At 43.7% G+C, this 22,471-nt stretch overlaps 1 protein-coding gene across 2 annotated transcripts in view; it reads right to left on the bottom strand.

The window, feature by feature from the left end:
• Positions 1 to 22,228, bottom strand: part of KDM7A (lysine demethylase 7A) — a 98,344-nt gene extending 76,116 nt beyond the window's left edge. The window contains exon 1 of one of the 2 annotated variants that reach the window (XM_053254746.1): positions 21,983 to 22,228. In XM_053254746.1, coding sequence (XP_053110721.1) covers positions 21,983 to 22,110 — 128 coding nt within the window. In that variant the 5' untranslated portion in view covers positions 22,111 to 22,228. The remainder of the gene's footprint in view (positions 1 to 21,982) is intronic. The other variant, XM_053254745.1, reaches the window with a different exon arrangement.
• Positions 22,229 to 22,471: the final 243 nt, after the last annotated feature.

The following is a 22,471-nucleotide window of genomic DNA, read 5'->3' on the forward strand; positions in this document are numbered from 1 at the left end:
TACAGTGGTGTTAATAATAAGCAGATTGCAGCAGTGGCAAGCTGCCCTCTCCCACTTCTCACAATATCTAGGGATGGGGCCATAGCTCACTGGTATGCTCTGAATGCAGACGATCCCAGCTTCAATCCCCGCTAGTCTGAAAATCCTAGAGAGCTGCTGTCAGTCATTGTACATAATGCAAACCTACATTATACAGACTCAGTACAAGGCAGCTTCATATTCCACACCCTTTCCTTCTTCTCTCATCCCACACACAGCTCCATTTCCAATGCAACTGCCAGCTGCTACTCCTTCCCCAGTTTCACTATCACCCTTTCATTCAGACTCCACGAGAAAGGGGGCTAAACTCCGAAAAAAGGTTGGAGTGGTGGAGAAAGACAAGCACAAGGTAATTTATATTATTTATTTATTCGATTTACATACCACACTTCCAAAAATGGCTCAGGGCAGTTTACATCAAAATAAAAACAAAATTAATTAACAATTAAAATCAAAACTATAAAAACAGCATTAAAAAAATCAACAGTTAAAAAATTTAAACAGTTAAAAACTCTGGAGAACGAGGCCGAACATATACAACAGTTTAAAAACCCTGGAATGCCAGGCCAAACAGATAGGTTTGAAGGGCTCCCCTGAAGGCCAATAATGAACTCAGATTATGGATTTTTGCCAGGAGTGCATTCCACAGCCCAGGAGCAGCTACAGATAAGACCTGCCTCTGAGTCGCCACCAAATGTGTTGGTAGTAACTGAAAATGGACCACCTCAGATGACCTTAACATGTGGTGGGGATCATGCAGAAGAAGGTGCTCTCTAAGATAACTCGGACCTAAGCCATTCAGGGCTTTAAAGGTAATAACCAGCACTTTATATTTTGCCTGGAAACATAATCGCCAGCCAGTGTAACTGTTTCAAAACAAGCATAATATTGTCTCTCCCAGTTGCCCCAGAGACCAATCTGACTGCTGCATTTTGAACTAACTGAAGTTTCTGAACTATGTACAAAGGCAGCCCCACGTAGAGCGCTTTGTAAGAGTCAAGCCTGGAGGTTACCAACTGATGCACCACTCACACTTTTGGAAGACACCCTCTTCAAGGAATGGGGGCAGCTGTCCAATCAGCTGAAGCTGATAGAAAGTACTTCTGGCCATGGCCTTCACCTGAGATACCAGGTTGAGGCCTGGGTCCAGGAGTACTCCCAAGCTGCACACCTGCTCCTTCCGGGTGAGTAACCCCATCCAGCACAGGAAGATCCAACTCATCCCTCCAATTCTGAGCCCCTACATTGAGCACCTCCATCTTGCTTGGATTCAGCTTCAATTTGTTATTCCTCATCCATCCCACATATGTTTAGCAAACATATGTGAGAATTCCTGTTCTCAATAAGCCCAATGTTAGAAATGCAATCTTGTTTACAAAGCAGCAAGGGTTTGCATTTGAGAACGATCTAGGCTAGAGGTAGGCCCAGCCTTTGGTTTTCAATATAGAGAATGCCATTTTCCCCTTTCCCCGATTTTCTGTTTTTTTGAAAAGACTTAAAAGTGAATAAAACATGTAAAAAGAATAAAGTGTAAGAAGTGAGCTCAGCAACCTACTTGCAGTATGTCACCAGACAGCTTTAGATTAAAATAAAATAGATTTTATACCACATTATATTAAAAATTCATAACACTTTCTTACTCTAGTTGGCTTTTAAAAACAACATAAATGTGATTTCATGTAGAAGCTTTTTGCTTTTGTGGCAACATCAGCATTATACCTTGCTGAGCAAGAATGAACTCAACATTTTCCGCAAAAATCACCAATTTAAAGACCTACTTTACTTAATGCCGGACTAATGGAGATTAAATATTAATTCCATTCAAAGCAGACCTGACCTGAAAAACTAACGCTTTTAGAACCTCTGATACTAGGATGAGGTAGGCCTGAAGTCACTTGAAACTTCTAAAGAACGAATAATTAATTTGGCATATTTTGATGTCAGTAGTCATATCACTGATATTAATAAGTCACTCAAATGACTTAGATTCCTGTTATCCTTAAAATATACGTGCCTCGTGCTTTTTTTTCACTGTTTAACTGACCTCTGGTGGGAAAATGCACAAGTTGAGTTCTATTTTAACCATTAAAAATTTTAACCATAAAAGAAATAATGTGTTTCCTGTTCTATTTGCATCCATGTAAATAATTGTATTTTTAGTTATTTTATTTATGTGGTGCTTGTTGTCAAGCCAAGTTGAGTCCTTCAGTCAGCCTGGTCTGAATTTGCACATAGTGAACCTTGATATTAGATCAAGATATACAGTGTATTAAGTGCACTGAAATATAAATTATAAAATTGCTATGCAAAAAGAATTTGATTCACTTTATCTTCCATTTGCACGTCAGTATTTTCAAAGAAAAGCTGTATTCTAGGTCAGAAATGATCAATAGTCTAACTATGAAAGCACAAATGTGTAGGTATGAGGCGCTTTGGAGTCAGCTTAATACACACAGCAAAAAAAAGTAAACACCTGGGCCAAATGGGAAAGGAATGCAAAAGGTACAGTTTTTGCAGCAGCAGACCAACAGTTACCTCTCTGGACATTCTCATTATTATTATTATTTATTATTAATTCAATTTCTATATCACCCTTCCAAAAAGGGCTCAGGGCAGTTTACAAAGAGAAATAAAACAAATAAGATGGCTCCCTGTCCCCAAAGGGCTCACATTCTAAAAACAAAAAACAAGATAGACACCAGCAAGAGTCACTGGAAGTACTGTGCTGGGGGTCGATAGGACCAGTTACTCTCCCCCTGCTAAATAAAGAGAATCACCACGGTAAAAGGTGCCTCTTTGCCCAGTTAGCAGGGGTAGACATTAATGTCTAGGGGTTTTTTTCCCCCATATTGTGTTAAATTATAATTGTGTGTTAACTTTTAATTTTTGTTTTAATTTGTATTGTTTTATTGTAAACTGCCCAGAGATCTAAGTTTTGGGCAGTATAAAAATAAATGAATAAATTCTAAATAAAGAATAAATAAATTTATTATTTATATATTTATTATTTATATTATTCTTAAATGAATTTTAAATAAATTTATTAAAAGTTAAATAAATAAATTCTTTCAAGTGCTCAGCTGGAGAGAAGCTACAAGACAACACTGCAGAGCTAGATGAGGCCATGAGCTCCACCACCTGCTAAGATCATCTGGAAAGGTTCGCCTGCAGCTGCCGCCAACTCATCTGGCGGCTCCTCTGGAACAGGCCTTCTCCGTTGCAACCCTTGGACTTTGGAATGCATTCCCTGTTGAAATAAGAACCTCCCCATCTCTGGCAACTTTTAAAAAGGCACTGAAGACACATTTATTCACCCAGGCTTTTAATTAGATTTATAGTTTTAAATAATGTTAATACTGGGTTTTAAATGTTTTTATTCTTTACAATGATTTTAACTGTTAATTGATTTAATGTTTTAAATGATTGTAAACCACCCAGAGACATAAGTTTTGGGCGGTATAGAAATATTTTAAATAAATAAATAAATAGATGCCCAATGATGACTGATCCCATGAATAAAATCTGAAGGCCATCACAAGCAAGTCCTTAATACTTAGTAAATAATTGTAAGTCAGAATCAGGAAGAAGAGCTTCAACTAGAACAGTATTTCCCTCAAATTTTCAGTAAAGGCTCATATGTTTATATTTAACCTATGTACATAATTAATGGTAATTATTCACAGTTTTCTGTATAAACCCCATTTTCAAAACGCTGATTTAAAGAACATTTGGCTAACACATCTGCTACATATGTGAACAGTGACAGAAAAATGTAGCAGACATATTTCACATATATGCATGACATTTTAACATAAATTTGAGGATTTTAAGCCATCAAGGATTCATCTTTTATAAGAAAGTCAAATATGATCAGCACACACAAAAATTGGAAATCACTAATTAAGATACTTTAACATAATTGCTAATAAAGCCCAGGATTGTGAAGTCTAGTTAGTGTTTCATCTCAGAACACTACAAGTTCTGCAAATGTGAAGCCAACTGACAATTCATAGTGTATGCCAATGCAGAACCTAAACCTGATTTCCACAACATCTATGTTCGGGGGGGCAGGGGGGCATCCAAAACACAGCAAAATAACTCAAAAAAACCGAGAAGCCCCCTTACTGTGGCATGCTCTGCGGGGTCTGTATATGGCCAGGAATCCCCCCACATGCCCTAGAATACCCCAAAATGTCCCCCAAAACTTCAAAAAATAGTCCAAAAAGTCTGTTTGGGGAAGGAAAGGAACCTTTTGGAAGGAAAAGCTAACTGGGCAAGGAGGCATCTTTTAAAAGGGTGATGCTCTTATATTTAGGAGGGGGAAAGCAAATGGTCCAGTTCAGCATCCTTCAGTGGCTGTTACTGGTGTCTACATTATATTCCCATTTTAGATGGTTCCCTATCCCAAAAGGGCTCAATCTTATTTGTTTCCTATGTAAGCTGCTTTGAGCACATTGAAAAGCAGTATATCAGAATTGGTAACAGTGCCACCATAAGTGGCACAGCAGAGAAATGCTTGACTAACAAGCAGAAGGTTGCAGGTTCGAATCCCCACTGGTATGTTTCCCAGACTACGAGAAACACCCATATCGGGCAGCAGCGATATAGAAAGATGCTGAAAGGCATTATCTCATACTACAAGGGAGGAGAGGAAGCAATGGTAAACACCTCCTGTAGTCTACCAAAGAAAACCACAGGGCTCTGTGGGTGCCAGGAGTCGAAATCGACTTAATGGCACACTTTACTAGAAGAAACAGTAGTGGCTGTTGCTGGAGTCCTACTTTGTGTTTTATTTTAGACTGTAAGCCCTTTGGGGACAGGGAACTACAGTGAGGGAAATAAGTATTTGATCCCCTGCTGATTTTGTCCGTTTGCACTCTGACACAGAAATGACCAGGCTATAATTGGAAAGGTAGGTTTATTGTAGCTGTGAGAAACAGAACAACAACAAACAAACCCTCAAAAGCCCAGTGCCCAAAAGTCAGCGATGGATTTGCATTGTACTGAGGGAAATAAGTATTCTATCCCTTCACAAAAGATGTCTTAGTACTTGGTGGCAAAACCCTTGTTGGCAATCACAGAGGTCAGACGTTTCTTGTAGTTGGCCACCAGGTTTGCACACAACCCAGGAGGGATGTTGTCCCACTCCTCTTTGCAGATCCTCTCCAAGTCAGAAAGGTTTCAAGGCTGATGTTTGGCAACCCGAACCTTCAGCTCCCTCCACAGATTTTCTATGGGATTAAGGTCTGGAGACTGGCTGGGCCACTCCAGGACCTTCATGTGCTTCTTCTTGAGCCACTCCTTTCTTGTCTTGGCTGTGTGTTTTGGGTCATTGTCATGCTGGAATACCCATCCACGACCCATTCTCAATGCCCTGGCTGAGGGAAGGAGGTGCTCACCCAAGATCTGACGGTACATGGTCCCGTCCATCATCCCTTCGATGCGGTGAAGGTGTCCTGTCCCCTTAGCAGAAAAACACCCCCAAAGCATAATGTGTCCACCTCCATGTTTGACGGTGGGGATGGTGTTCTTGGGCTCATAGGCAGCATTCCTCCTCCTCCACACACGGCGAGTTGAGTTGATGCCAAAGAGCTCGATTTTGGTCTCATCTGACCACAACACTTTCGCCCAGTTCTCCTCTGGATCATTCAGATGTGCATTGGCAAACTGAAGACGGGCCTGTACATGTGCTGCCTTGAGCAGGGGGACCTTGCGGGCACTGCAAGATTTCAGTCCTTCACGGCGTAGTGTGTTACCAATTGTTTTCTTGGTGACTATGGTTCCAGCTGCCCTGAGATCATTGACAAGTACCCCCCGTGAAGTTCTGGGCTGCTTTCTCACCGTTCTCACGATCATTGCAACTCCACGAGGTGAGATCTTGCATGGAGCCCCAGACCGAGGGAGATTGACAGTTATTTTGTGTTTCTTCCATTTGCGAGTTATCGTGCCAACTGTAGTCACCTTCTCACCAAGCTGCTTGGCGATAGTCTTGTAGCCCAGTCCAGCCTTGTGCAGGTCTACAACCTTGTCCCTGACATCCTTCGACAGCTCTTTGGTCTTGGGCATGGTGGTGAGTTTGGAAGCTGAGTGATTGCTTGCTTCTATGGACAGGTGTCTTTTATACAGGTACTGTAACAAGCTGGGATTAGGAGCACTCCCTTACAGAGGGTGTTCCTCATCTCAGTTCGTTACCTGCATATAGTGAAAAGACACCTGGGAGCCTGAAATCTTGCTGGTTGATAGGGGATCGAATACTTATTTCCCTCAGTACAATGCAAATCCATCGCTGACTTTTGGGCACTGGGCTTTTGAGGGTTTGTTTGTTGTTATTCTGTCTCTCACAGCTACAATAAACCTACCATTCCAATTATAGCCTGGTCATTTCTGTGTCAGAGGGCAAACGGACAAAATCAGCAGGGGATCAAATGCTTATTTCCCTCAGTGTATCTGTGGTTTTGAGTGGCCAAAAATGACCTGGAAATGACTTCCGATATCGTTTCCAGCTGCCATTTTCCTGCAGAGAGACATTTTGTGGCTCTTTTACGCTGCCGCCAGGAACCTAACTCCCCAATTCCTATTGACTCAAGGTTTCATTATTTGCTGCTTCCATATCTGCATCTAAAGGTGAGAATGGAACCCCCATGAACAACAAGGGGCACTTGTATTGACAGCTTTTAGGTGATCAGTTTCTGCCAGGATATGTAGACAACAAATGCTTAAAAATGGATTCAAGTCCTTCTACATCCTGGACCAATAATCATTCAAGAAGTGGTCAATGAAAAAGTGATTGCCACATGCCAAGACAAACTCTTATAATTACCTATATTTGAATATGAAATAGCAAGCCTGAGGTGTACCTCAGTTCTGCTCACATTTAACTAAGTGCACCATGCAAATCAGAAGTTACTATCCCAAACAGGCAGAGCTATATACAAAGACAGCGTGACACAATGACTTCAAACACCAGCGTGGGAAAGACTTGCCATCAGAAGCAAACAGATCATACACTGGTGCAGCAGCAGATACTCTAGTATTGCTGTAATAAAACACACACTTTCAAGAGGTACATGTGGTGTTGCATGTGTGACTATTTACCTGAGGGGCAGAAATCTTGGTTGTGCGCTCAGTGCAAAGAGCTCCTGGCTCTCAGGGAACAGGTTTGTCCCCTCAAAGCTAAGGTGGCTGACCTGGAAAAGCTCGGGGGGGGGGTATTTTATTTATTAATTTTTTCTTATATACTGCCTCCTCCAAAGACTTTAGGCGGTGAACAACAGCAGCAACAACAGGGCAATTGCCTGGTGAAACAGCTGGGTCTTAAGAAAGGCCTTAAAAGCAGCCAGGGAGGGAGCTGAACGAATCTGAGGGGGGTGGTTCCAAAAAAGAGGGGCGGCCATAAAGAAGGCCCTGCTATGGGCCCAGGCACCATGCACTACACCAGGGCCTAGGACACTAAGGAGGGCCAGCTCAGAAGACCTCACAGGCCAGGATACAACTGGCCGAGAAAGGTGATCCCAGAGATATACAGGTCCTAAGCCCATAAGTGTTTTGTAGGTGAGAACCAGCACTTGGAATTGAACCTGGAAGCGAACAGGCAACCAGTGCAGCGACCGTAACACTATCAAATCTATGGCTACCCATAAGGAGGTGGGCTGCTGCATTCTGGACTAGTTGAAGCTTCTGAATCATTTTCAAAGGCAACCCTAGGTAGAGCGCATTACAGTAATCTAAACGAGAGATAAAGGCATGAGTTACTGTTGCCAGGGCCTGCCGGTCGAGAAAAGGCTGTAACTGGTGAACCAGCCACAGCTGGCACAGGCACCCCTGGGCATGGCTTCCACCTGCTGCTCAAGCAAAAGCCATGAGTCCAGAAGGACCCCCAGATTACGAACCATCTCTCTCAAGGGAAGCGCAACCCCATCAAGAGATGATTCACACACAGCAGTTGGCCAGATCACAAACCGAACAAGAGCAACTCTGTCTTGGAGGAATTGAGCCTGAGCTTGTTTTGGCCCATCCAGGTTCTGACAGCCTCTAGGCACTGAGGCAGCACAGGTATGTGGATGAGACCCTCAGAGATGTGTTAGAGGCATCCCACTCCCAGGCTGACAGCTTGTATTGATAGTCAGGCTTGAGGGAGGTTTCAATTAGAATAACTATTTGGAGAATGGGCTTCTCCAAATACATGGTGATAGAGCAGTGGGATTTTTGTTGGAAGGAAACACCATCACCACTAGGGCAACCCTGAGTGAATGAAAGTGGCAAGAAATATTTCTCTCTCTCTTCTCTCCTGGCTTTTTCCCTCAATTGTAAGGAAGGAAAAGAGGGAGTAAGATTTTGCAAACAGATCAAAGCAAGCACAGTTTGTTTTATTTCTAGCTCTCAAGAAATGGTTGACTGTCAGGGTAGTGCGAGGAATAAGTCAGTGTATGCTCCTCAGGGGACGAAAGAGTGTAAAGAACACTAATCCTGCTGTGGAGGACACAAACAAAAATGCTACCTTCAGGAGGAAATGGGGAGGAAGTCCAGCTTCAGTAACACCCAGATCAAGGCCAGATGAAAGCGCAGAGATAACCCCCAAAGATTTGGAAGCACCTTTGCAGCTTAGGAGATGGAGAGACTGTGGAGTTTGATGTGATGGAAGGAGAAAAAGGAGCCCTCATCACATGCTCTTGAATGCCTAAGACTACTCAAGCCTTTCTTGTAGGGGGGATCCATTTTACTCTCCCAGAATATTCCCTTGGAAGGATGAAACTGCTCATATAGAAAATTGGATGGTGGCAGCCTACCTGAGACTCCTCACAGCTACGGAAGGGATTTTGTGTCCTGTCCTGCCCCCGCCCTTTGGTTATTACACAGCTCCTCTAATGTCATCGAGTATGAAGACGTCCGGTAAGGAGGCATCAGTATAAGAGGGGAATGCTCTGAATGCACCCATATCCTCTCACAAATAATATTCCTCTGGGAGATGGGGGGCCCCTAGTAGTGGGCAATTTGATTATTAGAGGCATAAGCAGATGGGGTTGTGACCCGCATGTAGACCATATAGTAACTTGCCTGCCTGGTACGAAGGTTGCAGACATCATGCGGCATCTAGATAGGCTATTAGGCAGTGCTGGGGAGGAATCAGCTGTCATGGTGCATGTTGGCACCAAAGATGTTGGGAAATACAGTCCAGGAGGTCCTGGAACCCCAATTTAGGCTGCTAGGTAGCATTCTGAAGTCCAGGATCCCCAGAGTAGCATTCTCAGAAATGCTACCTGTTCCACACACAGGGCCAGAAAGATAGGGGTCTCAATATGTGGTGGTGCTGGGAGAAGAGGTTCAAGATTTGTTAGGCACTAGGATAAATTTTGAAGCAAGCAAAGCCTGTACAAAAGGGACAAGCTCTACTTGAACCAAGATGGAAGCAGACTGCTGGCTCTTAAAATCAAAAAAGTCACAGAGCAGCTTTTAAAATGATGCCTGTGGGGGTCACCGACAAACTGGGTAGTATCTGGTTCAGCAAGCAAAATCCCCTAAAGTATGATGTATTGTAATCCTGCTCAGTACGAGAGGAAGCGCAGCTTCAGACATTTGGTGTATGTGTTTGGCTGAGGAGCCAATGGGGTGAAGCTACCATCTGTGGGATTATGACTGAATGCCTCTAAGTCAGAATCTGGGGACCGTCGTGAGACAGGTTAGTTTTACCCTACTGATGATGTGTTGTTGCAACCCCTAAAGTATGAGGGTGCAAACTCTTCAAATAAACCAGAAGAAGACAGAGTAGAACCAGGAGCAGACCAGATGGAAACATATGACAACTGGTAAAAAAAGGTCAAATTACAGTGAAGGAGATAGCACACACCAATGCCAGGTAAGAAACTTGGAGTATATGTGTTTATATACAAATGCCAGAAGCCTCTGAACCAAGATAAGCGAGCTGGAGTGTAGGGGTGTGCAAGTTGGCTTGGCTTGAGCCGAGCTCAACAGGTTCAGGTTCAAACTAGTCCAAGTTCAAAGTCAGCTGGTTCAGAGTTCTACTGGTAAAGGGGAATCCAGCGAGGATTCCCCTTTACCAGTAAAGAGGCAGGGGGGTTCCCTAAACCTACAGAAAGCAAGAGGGGAATAGTTTAGTACTTACAAGTACTAGTGGTGGGGGTGGCATCAGCTCCCCCCAACCCCCACTGGCCTCCCCCAGAGTACCACGGGCCAGCAGCGGCCCAGTTCAGGCCTCTGAGCATGCACAGCGGCCATTTTAGTGACCTCAACTGCGCAGAGGCCATTTGCATGGTCATGACCCCCACGCATGTGCAGTGGCCCAAACCAGAGCTTTAAAAAAATTCCCATCATTTTTTGCAAAAAATCAGAGGAATGGAAGGGCATTGCAGGAGAGCAAGGTACAGTGCTTTCTCTTATTTTTGTCTCCCCCTGCTTTTTTAGCCCTTTTTGTATTTGTAGGAACCTAACTCCTGGCTTCCTATAGAGGCAAGGTTCTGTTATTCACAGTTTCTGTATTTGTGCCTATAGGTGAAAAAAGAACCCCTATGAGGACTCAGAGCTGGTCTTGTGGTAGCAAGCATGACTTGTCCTCATAGCTAAGCAGGGTCCACCCTGGTTGCATATGAAAGGGAGACTAGAAGTGTGAGCACTATAAAATATTCCCCAAGCCATAGGTGGCAAACACCACCCTTAATCAATGCATGCATGGTGACTATTTTTCTTTTATAGTCCTCTTGTGCATCATTTATGCCAGATAGAATGAGGGCATGATTAAGGGGAATTTACAAGGTTGGACCATGCACTAGGGCAAACCTACGGGTTGGTCTTGTGGCAGCAAGCATGACTTGTCCCCTTTGCTAGGTCCATCCACCCTGCTTGCATATGAATGGGAGACTGCATGCACTGTAAGATATTCCCCTTAGGGGATGAGGCCACTCGGGGAAGAGCGCATCTGCATGCAGAAGGTTCCAAGAATCCAAGAAGGTTCCAAGAGAGCTGGTCTTGTGGTAGCAAGCATGACTTGTCCCCCTAGCTAAGCAGGTTCTTCCCTGGTCACATTTGAATGGGAGACTACATGTGAGCACTGTAAGATACTCCACTCAGAGCATGGAGCTGCTCTGTGAAGAGCAGAAGGTTTCAAGTTCCCTCCCTGGCTTCTCCAAGATAGGGCTGAGAGATTCCTGCCTGCAACCTTGGAGAAGCTGCTGCCAGTCCGTGAAGACAATACTGAGTTAGATTAAACCAATGGTCTGACTCAGTATATGGCAGCTTCCTATGTTTCTATAAATAATGAAGGCTACCTCTATAGCACCAGATGTACATAACTAGAAAAGGAACTGACATTCCAATGTAACAACTTGTGTAATTGTAAAACGTGTTGACGATCTGCACAGCTGAAGAGATTTTACCTTCCAGCTGACATCACCTTTGGTGGGGAATCTGAGTTTATATTAAGAGAGTGATAGAGCTGCCATCCAGCCAGAATTTTATTCCCTTGGCCTCCTGCCACAGTTAGGGTTAGGGTTAGAGTAGAGCTATTTTTCTTCTCAGTATAGATACATGCACTCTTATAGCACATATATGTGCTTATGCCTGCTAACCAGGCAAAGAAGCACCTTTTAAAGTGGTGACTTCCTTAGCACTGGGGGCAGGAGGGTCAACTGTCCCTATTGAGTCCAGCAGTTAAATTCGGATCCATTTTCTTATTCATATTTGCTATGTAAGCCACTTTGATAACTGTCTTTTGTTGAAAAGTATATAAATAATCATCAAAATGAGTATGCAGTAGCAACTGACTGTCCATAATGTGTATGTATGCATGCATCGTAGGTTGTCCACATGGACATCCATCAGAATGGATGCATGCAAAGTCTGGTGCATTCAGCAAAACTACATGTCAGTCTCTCCACCCCTGCTCTACAAACTAGCTAAACAGTTCGGAGTACAGCCAGAACCTCTCTTCCCTTCCCTCAGTCAAGTTACTGCCTCTCATCTTTATTAATCTGCTTCTTGGCCAACACAGCACCTCTAAGACCATTGTTGTCATAGGCAGACAGGCTGACTCTTGGATGCAGCATATCAGATTCTGAGTCTTCACAAAAAGGAAAGGCACCCTATATGTGAGCAGGCCACTTTGTCTTTAGGCTCTTTAAAAAAGGATTATTTACTCTTTTTAAGAAAAAGCTGTTGTAAAAGAGTACTGAGTAATGTATGTGAAATGCTTTGAAAACGTGAAATGCAACATACAAATGCTAAGCAGTATTCAATTAAATTAAAGGTTCCAAGAAATTATGTTTGAGCATGGCCCAAGAAGTCAGATTATGACCCAACACAACTATAGTGCTGTGGGAGGGGCCACATTGTCCATTCCAACTGTCATGCTGTGTGTATTGTGTCAGCATATCTGTGGGGCCCATCTGTGTTGCCCTCTCCTCCACCAACTTTGACTGGAAGCGGGCAGGCTGCACATTACTTGATCTTCACTCGAGAGGGAGCACAACCACACTGGGAGCTGCCTTCCGTGGCTCAAGTTTAGAAGGAGCTGTTTTCCCTTTTAAACTTTCCTTCTAGAAAAGTTTCCTTCCTTGAGTGATAGCAATAGCAATAGCACTTACATTTATATACCGCTCTATAGCTGGAAGCTCTCTAAGCGGTTTACAATGATTTAGCATATTGCCCCCAACATTCTGGGTACTCATTTTACCGACCTCGGAAGGATGGAAGGCTGAGTCAACCTTGAGCCCCTGGTCAGGATCGAACTTGTAACCTTCTGGTTACAGGGCGGCAGTTTTTTTTACCACTGCACCACCAGGGGCTCATGTCATTGAAAAACCTACCAATCCCAAATGCATCTACCCCACTCAAGGCTCTATAAGGGTTTTTTAAAGCTCCTTCTAAACTCAAGCTGTGAAAGGCAGCTCCCTGTGTGGGTGTGCTCCCTCCAGAATGAAGATCAAGCAACATGCAGACTCTCCCTTACCCTCACCCAGTTGAAGGTGGAGAAAGGGGAACAGAGGTCTGACAGACATGTCAATTCTCTGGTGGATTTCCACAATGACAGCAGGTAGCTTAAGAACATAAGAACAGCTCTGCTGGATCAGGCCCAAGGCCCATCTAGTCCAGCATCCTGTTTCGCACAGTGGCCCACCAGATGTCACAGGAAGCCTACTGGCAGGAATTGAGGCCATGTCCTCTCTCCTGCCGTTACTCCCCTGCAACTAGTACTCAGAGGCATCCTGCCTTTGAGGCTGGAGGTGGCCTATAGGCCTTCGACTAGTAGCCATTGATAGACCTCTCCTCCATGAAGTCATCCATACCCCTCTTAAAGCCATCCAGGTTGTTGGCTATCACCACATCCTGTGGCAGAGAGTTCCACAAGTGGATCACGCGTTGTGTGAAAAAGTACTTCCGTTTGTTGGTCCTAGACCTCCTGGCAATCAATTTCACGGAGTGACCCCTGGTTCTAGTGTTGTGTGAGAGGGAAAAGAATTTCTCTCTCTCCACTTTCTCCACACCATGCATGATTTTATAGACCTCTATCATGTCTTCCCGTAGTCTTTTTTCTAAACTAAAAAGCCCCAGGTGTTGTAGTCTTGCCTCATAAGAAAGGTGCTCTAGGCCCCTGATCATCTTGGTTGCCCTCTTCTGTACCTTCTCCAGTTCAACAATGTCCTTTTAAAGATGTGGTGACCAGAACTGTATGCAGTACTCCAAGTGTGGTCGCACCATAGTTTTGTATAAGGGCATTATAATGTTAGCCGTTTTATTTTCAATCCCCTTCCTAATGATCCCTAGCATGGAATTGGCCTTTTTAACAGCTGCCGCACATTGAGTCGACACTTTCAACGAGCTGTCCACCACAACCCCAAGATCCCTCTCCTGGTCCGTCACCAACAGCTCGGATCCCATCAGCATATACTTGAAGTTGGGGTTTTTCGTCCCAATGTGCATCACTTTACACTTGCTAACATTCAACCACATTTGCCATTTTGTCCCCCACTCACCCAGTTTGGAGAGATCCTTTTAGAGATGCTCACAATCTGTTTTGGATTTCACTACCTGAAGAGTTTGGTATCATCTGCAAATTTGGCCACATTGCTGCTTACCCCGATTCTAGATCATTTATGAATAAATTAAAAAGCACTGGTCCCAGTACAGATCCCTGGGGGACCCCACTTCTTACTTCCCTCTATTGTGAAAACTCTCCATTTATACCTACCCTCTGTTTCCTGTCTTTCAACCAGTTAGCAATCCACACATGTACTTGTCCCCTTATCCCATGACCGCTAAGTTTCCTCAGGAGTCTTTGATGAGGAACTTTGTCAAAAGCTTTTTGGAAGTCCAGGTAGACTATGTCAACTGGATCACCTTGATCCACACACTCGTTGACACTCTCAAAGAAGTCCAAAAGGTTGGTGAGGCAAGATTTACCTTTGCGGAAGCCATGCTGGCTCACTCCCAGCAGGGCCTGTTCTTCTAGGTGCTTTACAATTTTATCCTTGAGGATGCTTTCCATCAATTTGCCTGGAATGGACGTTAGGCTAACTGGCCTGTAATTTCCCAAATCGCCCCTGGATCCCTTTTTGAAAAACAGTGTTACATTTGCTACTCTCCAGTCCTCTGGTACAGAGCCCGATTTCAGGGATAAGTTAAATCCTAACAGTTCTGTCAGAGGGCTCCCTGTTAGGAATGCTTCCTAATAGTTCTGTCAGAGGGCTCCCTGCTTCTGTGGCAGAACTCCCTCTGACAAATCTTGACAGAAAGCATGTCAAGTCCAACATGTCTGTCAGACCTAACAGCTCTATAAAACTACCTGCCACTTCTCCAAAAGCATTTCTGTGACAAATTCATATCTATTCTTTTATTATTGCCTGGCAATAAGTTTCCCCATCTTGGTGCAGGCCTTTAAAAATCATTGTTGGAACATACCAAAAGAATCTTTTAGCTTCGTGTCTTGCAGGACCTCCCGCCAGCCTTACCAGTGCCTCAGGGGCAGCAGTAACATGCGGGACTAACACCAGGCCAAAGGCAAGCCTCAATCCGTGGGGCAGGAAGGAAGCTGCCTCTCTGGCTGGCTGAGGAAGCTGGGAGGAAGAAGCAATCTGGCAGGCCGGGAAGCTCTGGAGGCAGGGAGGTCCGGCCAGGAGGGAGAGGGCAAGGTGGCCAACAAAGGGCAAGGAAACAATCAGGGAGCGCACAGCAGGGGCTTGTCAGAGGGCTGGGATTGTGCTGCCTGTGCAGGGGCTTATGAGGGCCTGGGCCAGTGATGTGCGAGGCAGGAGCAAGTCACAGGCCTCCAGAGAGGGGTTGGGGCAAAGAGCATGACACCAAGGAGGAGGATCAGAGTGCTGAACAACCCCCTCCCTTTGCTACCTCCGAGGCCCTGACCCTAAAGCTCTGCCAGGCAGCCGGGACAAGACAGACCAACCCAGACACTTTGCTCTGAGTACAGTCATCCCTTGCCAACCGCGGGTTTCCCAATCACAGTTTTAAGTATCCGCTTCTGGGAAATTGTGGCAGGTCTCGCCAACTGCGAACCAAGTATCTGCTGCTTGGTGATAATTTATGGTAATTGGGGGGTTGCTATTTTCGGGGATCAGGGTGATTTTTTTTTCTATTTTTAACCATATTTTGTGGTCTTTTCTCAACTGCAATTCCCCTAATCCAATTTCCTATTCGTTTTAACGCCTTGTCAACTGCGAATTCACCAACTGCAAGGTTTTCCCAGAACAGAACCCTTGCAGTTGGCAAGGAATGGATGTGTTCTGAATGCTTTACTGTAGTTTCACCCATTTTTTAGTCATTTATTTATTATTTATTCGATTTATATACCACCCTTCTAAAATGGCAGTCATGTCATCTTAAAAGTTTTATATGCCTTAATTTCTGGAGATGTGGCAAGAAGTTTACATAAACACAACTGAGAAGATAAATGTTTTGTTACAGTTGCTTATTGTCCATCCTCTCAGGTTTCTAAAGTGTGGAAGTTAACTGCTGTAATACTGAATTAGATGGACCAATAATTGACTCAATATAAAGGCAGCTTCCCAATACACTGAATGCAACTGAGTTGTGAATACATTACTACTCAGATTTTTCAATTGAAGATGTTTGTTTGTATAATTTTAAATGCACATTTTTGTTTTAGGACATTAGGCACAACTTATCGCCAAAAGGCATTCTTCACAGAATATAGTAAAACTTTCTGCAACCTTCCTTCATTCTTCCAGGGTGAATGTTAGCAATTTGTCAAAATGAATTTGAGTTCTTTTTTAGTTGACAGAGGAAAGCAGTTAAACTACAGAGTAACTGTAACTTGCCTGACTGGTCATGTCAGGACAAGACACCCACACCAAAGACTATTGTTTGAAATGGGTATTTTTTTGAAATGATGTTTTTTGTTTTTTACTTTTCCCCCAATCAAGCAATAAACTGATCATACTGCATTAACTACATCCTTGCAAAAATATGGGGTTTTTTCTTAGCTGAAGAAAAACAGTAATGCAAGTTTCTTTTTTCTTTTCTTTTTTAAAGACACAGGTCCATTGTAAGACCTCTGACTGGTCAAAACACACCTGTTCAACCAAACACTGCCAAATGATCAACTATTTAGAGGATTAGTTTTATTAGAACTGCAAAATATCATTTCACTATGAATGGTATTAATGCTGAGCAAATTGGAATGCTTTTCTATAGCTAATAGTATCATCCAAATATAAAATGTAAAAGCATTTCTATATAATATTTATTATTAATAGATAAGTTTTCCACCGTAATCGGAGCCCATCCTTTAGTTAGGGATATTTCCTACATGCCATCAGAATCGACAGGAAGTTATCACAGCAAAGATTTCCTGGAGGGCTAGGCTGCTCGCTAATCCCCAATTCCTTTTCCTGTCGCCTCAGGATCGGCAGCTGGAGAGAGAGCTCCTACTTAATCTCCTTTTTTCTTCCATTTTTTCCTTTTTTCTCGGTACTTGTTGCCCCCCCCTTTTCTTGCCTCTTTGCCTACAGACCTTCTCACACTTCAACAACTACTGAGCACCTTGCTCAACTCCTTTGTTGCTGCTATTCATTTTCTCCCGTCCTCTCTTCCCTCCTTGCTCAGTTCCTCCAACCACCAATGGAGCGCACCCATGCCGCCGACACCATCATGGCTTCGTTGTATATAATATTTATTATTATTAATAGATAAAATTACAACACACCAGCTACAGAAGGCCACACTACTCGGGACAGCACGAATACTACAATGCTATCGTTAATTTTTCTTTAGTTATCCTAAACCCATGGAAAGGGCCCGATAATTAAAGTACCAAATCCAATCAGTAACATCTGGTAGACTCGTGTGTAAATAGCATGATGATGATGATGATGATGATGATGATCATGATGATGATGCAGATTTCTTTAGCTCTTTGGGTATGCAAAGAGCTTCACATTTTTCATCTTAATAAAATCCTTATTATCAACCCTGTAAAGCAAGTATATTGCTCCATATTACAACAGGAGGAGTGGCTTGCCTAAAGCCACCTAGTGAGTTCATGGCAGAGGCAAGATTCAAACGGATGAGATCTTGAATCACAGCACAATCTCTTAGCCACTACACTACACTAGCTTTTGGTTCAATGTAGCTTATGCATCCCCAAGTGGATTTGGGGCAGGGGATGGGGAGGGGAAATAAGTAGGACAGAAATACCCTGCATACAGATGCAGAGAAGAGAGCAAAGGTGTGCGCCACTCTGGAGAGTGCACTAAAGAGGTGGGCTGCTACCTACCCAAGGCATTCTTGACTTCATGGAATAGTTGCTAATGTTTCCCCAAAAAGACAAGGTTACTTACAAACTTTCTGCTCAGCAAGGAATGCCAGTGGTAGAAGCCACAATGGATTAGAATGTATAGATTTTAGTATTGTCCAAATTTAGTTTCCAGAAGTAGTTTTGTAGTATTATGCAAGATCTAGGACTTTGTTCAATACAATTTGTTCTTCACAGAGTGCAGAAAATAAATAGAATTGTGTGGTTATGACTGTAGCTTAAACTTGTTTCTTATGTAAATCAGCTCATAATCTTGAACTACGCAGATGAACTGTACAAGAGGTTGTTGCCTATCAGCATATTATGACAGACTAAATACCAAGTTTATTTCATGTATGAACGATGAATACAGTACAGTATATAAATACTTCTTGCCTAAAGTGATATGAATATGTTAGTAATCAACACTATCAGTACATTCTGAATAAGGAACATAGCAAATAGTATTTTACATGAAAATCATCATATTCTGTGAACTCAAAGTAAGATTAGATTTCAGACACTATCTTTTTACAAGCCTGAGGGACTCTTGGGCCCAATTTTAAACAATGATATATATATTGAGAAAGATAGATAGATAGATAGATAGATAGATAGATAGATGAGAAAAACTTGCCCGTAACCACTTGACATGCCTAGCGTTTCATTAAAACAGTCTTCAATTGCTGCATGTAGCATCAGCATACCACCATAGATGTCTAGCAGGACTACAGATGATGTGCTAACACTATACATGCAGGAAAAACAATCTGATCAAGACATCAGGCATATGGAAATGTTATTCTTGCACACTAGTATGACATTTAAATGAGTCTAAGTCTCCCATCTGGCTTCTAGAAGTGTGGGTATCTAAATGCAGTTAGCACATTTATCCTAAGCCATTATGCAATAAAATGCTTTAGCTAAAGTACAATAATATAGTTCCTGTAGGGAGAAAATAGTACAATCTGTAGCCTGATCTAGTATACTAAGTGCTTGAGAGATAGTTAAAGTATCAATGAAAGTTTAAAAGTAATTCCAGATTTTGTACCTGCAAAAATGACTCTAGTAATACTACCTAAAATCATCCAAGGAACTACAGAACCACACGCCTAACTTCTGAAAGAACTGCTGTGCTAAACAAATGACTGACTATGTCACTTTGACAACAGTCAGCATGACTGCTGCAAATGGAAGTCATACCTCAAACACTTGTTAAAGTAGATCCTTTGAAAGTGTCTATGTAAATTCCAGAAGCAGACAGCAATTATTAGTGGATACTGCATACATAGTTTTTCAAGAAGCATCTGACAAGGCCCTCATCAAAAGCTCCTAAGTTAACTCTTGTATGGGATAATATTACTATAAGTAATATTTTATTACTGTGTTCTAACCTTTTAAGAGGTTAGAACACAGAAAACCTTCCACAAAAATCAGTGGATTTGTACAAAGACCGAGATCAGTACTAAAGCCAATGCTTTTAAAAGTTATTCACTGATCCAGTGACAGAAGCCAAAAAATTAGGTAGCCAGGACTGCAAGTGACACCAACAACGGAATACTAAAACCCAAAGCAAAGCATGAATTCCAGAAGATATTTCCAAATAGCTGTAAAGTAATGAAGGGATGCGTTGACATTTCTAAGTGTGAGGAAACACCAATGAACACAGAACCCAAATACATATACATTGACAGCTTCTGAATGGTTTGAAACTAAATTAGGAAAGTAATCTTGGAGTTGTAATAAAGAGTTCATTGAAAGTGTCGGTTCAGAGCTACTACAGTGAAAAGGCACACAGTGTGAAAATTATTAGGAAGAAACTAAGCATTCAATACTATATAAATCTATGGCAGTCCAAATTTAGCAGAGTTGCAGTGTCCTGTTTGTGAACTTCCTGGTGGTATATGGCTGGCCAGTGAAGGGAGGAAGCAATAGCAATGTTATTCTCTGTTCACTTGCCATTCAGAAACTGAGTTAAGCACAGAAAAATCTCAAAATATAAGTATATACTCTTAGACCGCAGTTTGATGCATAGTAGCCTAGAGATGTGTCTCCACAATGCAATAGGATTTGCTGATGCATGTTTATCTGGCAGATCAGATTACAGATGTAGTTCACTTTTTTAATGCAGTAAATGCTGAATTACCAATGAAGATCCTGATCAGTTCTTGGCCAAACATCCTTCAAACGCCTAAATTAGAGACCAGAATTTGATTTGTCCTCTCTTCCACATAAAACATGTTCACTCCCTTTTTCCACAAGCAATTTTCTTCACTTGTCCACATGCAAATAAAAAAATTAAGAGGCCATTACATAATACAAGCCTCAATTAACTGGGCTTTTATTCACAATTTACACCCACCCTATCAAACCCAGATTTTCCAATAATGCTTCAGGAGTTTCCAACTGCCAAATCAAATGCCTACTTTTTTCCTCACTTTAAAACTCCCTAGCTCTAAAAATCTGCATTTTACAAAAGTCTTCAAACAGTTTTAATTGTTAGAACCTCCAAGACTGGCCCAAATACTCCTGCTATTCAATAGGACTTGAAGAAACCATTACAGCAGTATTTGATTTTCAACTGCACTAAAAAATTGCTTACATAACAATTTAAAAGCCCTAAATATAGATATTTGGATCTAAATCAAGGAATTATTCCCCATTTTCTCAAAGTTTTAACAATAAAATATATAAGCTAATTATTTCATTTAAAGTCTTAGTTTTCATAATGAATCGGAGAGGTCCACATGCACATCTATTGGCAGCGTCACAAAAGCATCCTATCAGGTTTTTGCTACTAGAACATTTAATCTATAGTCCACTGTAACAGAACACACTGAATTCTATTCAATAAACACAGGACCACATGGTACCGAAGCCTGTGCACCTGCAAAGGCAGGCAGGTGCATTTTGGAGACAACTAGCGTAGCCTGCCCAGATCCGAATGCGAAGAAATCTATTGTAGCAAACACCGTGCCTGGCTTAACTCTCGAGGAACAGTTACAAATCCCTCCAGTTATCTCTTTCTTAAAGGAATATACACGTCCCCGGTGCAAGCACGATCTGAAACGTGAGTGCCGGCCCTTTAAAGTCAGATTCCCATAGAAAGCCAGCAGAGGGAGATGAGACTGTCTCGCCTGCTCCATCGTGACTCTGTTTTTGTTAAATGGGGGGTATTTAAATGTCCTGTTGTCAATCAAAGCGCACTTCCCCTTACAGCCGCGGCAGCAGCAGCGGGGATCCCCGGCTAAATATTCCCAGATCGCTGCCTCTTCCTCCGAACTTCATCCACCATTCAGCTTCGGGCTCCAGCCAGGTAGCTGGGAGATCAAAGCCCAACCGAGGGAAGGAGCCACTTGCGCCACCAAGCCAGCCCCGAAACTTGCCTCCTTTGTTTAAATGCCCATGGATACCTCCCTCCTTCCTCCTCAGCCAGGAGGCGGCTGCTGCTACTGCTACTGCGGTCCATGGCCTTATTAACCTCCAGCTCACACTTTGTGAGTGAGTGTGTGTGTAATGGGTGAGAAGCAAAATAAATTAAAACAAAAAAATTAAAAAGAGACACGCGTTCGCGAGCGAGTCGGCGCCGACGCAACGTCAGAAAGCAGAAACACGCAACTCCGAGGTCCGGACACGCACCAGGCTACTTAAAAGCCCCTCTCAGGGAAGGTGCCGACCCGGCGGAGAGAGATGCAGACGTACCAATACACACATACACACACACACACACACACACACAATAAGAAGATTGCTACAATCAAGCACACCCGAACAGAACCCTCACCTCCGTATGAAGCCTAAATAAATGAAAGAGAAACTTTTCAGTCCCGCCAAACTCCTGGGAGACCCCCCACACACACACCACACAAACACACAAGCAGCCGCCACGACGGAGTCCTCTTATATAACTCTACGCTGGGGGGGGGGGGCGGCAGAGGAGCGACTCCCGGCCGCCGCTTCCTGGTTAACCGGGAGCCCCACAGACACGCCGCCTCCTGCATTGTTGTCCTGCGGGCCGCTTCTCCCCTTCAGAGCCCGGAGAAGGTCTTCTCTCCTCTGAAAGGTGGCGGCGGAAAAGGGGCTGTTTTGTTGTTGTTTTCCCTGGCGGGGGGGGGGGGAGGAGGCAGGCTGTCTGCCCGCTGGCTTTCTTGCCCGGCCGGCCCTCTTTACCTGCCGTGGAACCAGTCCTTGCATATGTCGCACTCGATCATGAAGCGGCTCACATCGTAAGGCTCCCGACACACGCAATACACGGGGGTCGCGCTCGTCGTCGTGGTCGCCGCCGCCGCTCCGGCCATCTTTAAAGAACTCACTCGCTCGCTCGCTCGCTCTCTCGACTGACTGGCTGGCTCAGCCAGCCTGCTCTCCTCGACGCTCTCGCTCGCTCTCTTCCCCCTCCCCCCCCGCCCTAACCAACAGTCGCCGTCCGCCCGGCCAGCCAGTCAGCCGGCAGCACCAATAACAACAGCGCGCGTGCTGGGCTCTCACACTGAGCGCGCGACCAGGGGCACCGCCTCCTCCTTCTCTTCTCCTCCCCCGCCCCCGCCCCTCCATGACGAGCGGACAAACGACAAGGGCGCGCGATGGAGAGGGACAGTCACGTAAGGTACACTGGCGGAGCATGCGCTGTGGTGAAAGAGCCTCAGAGAGGAGGGGGAG

This window comes from Hemicordylus capensis, chromosome 5 (assembly GCF_027244095.1).
Source record: "Hemicordylus capensis ecotype Gifberg chromosome 5, rHemCap1.1.pri, whole genome shotgun sequence".
Taxonomy (NCBI): Eukaryota; Metazoa; Chordata; class Lepidosauria; order Squamata; family Cordylidae; genus Hemicordylus; species Hemicordylus capensis.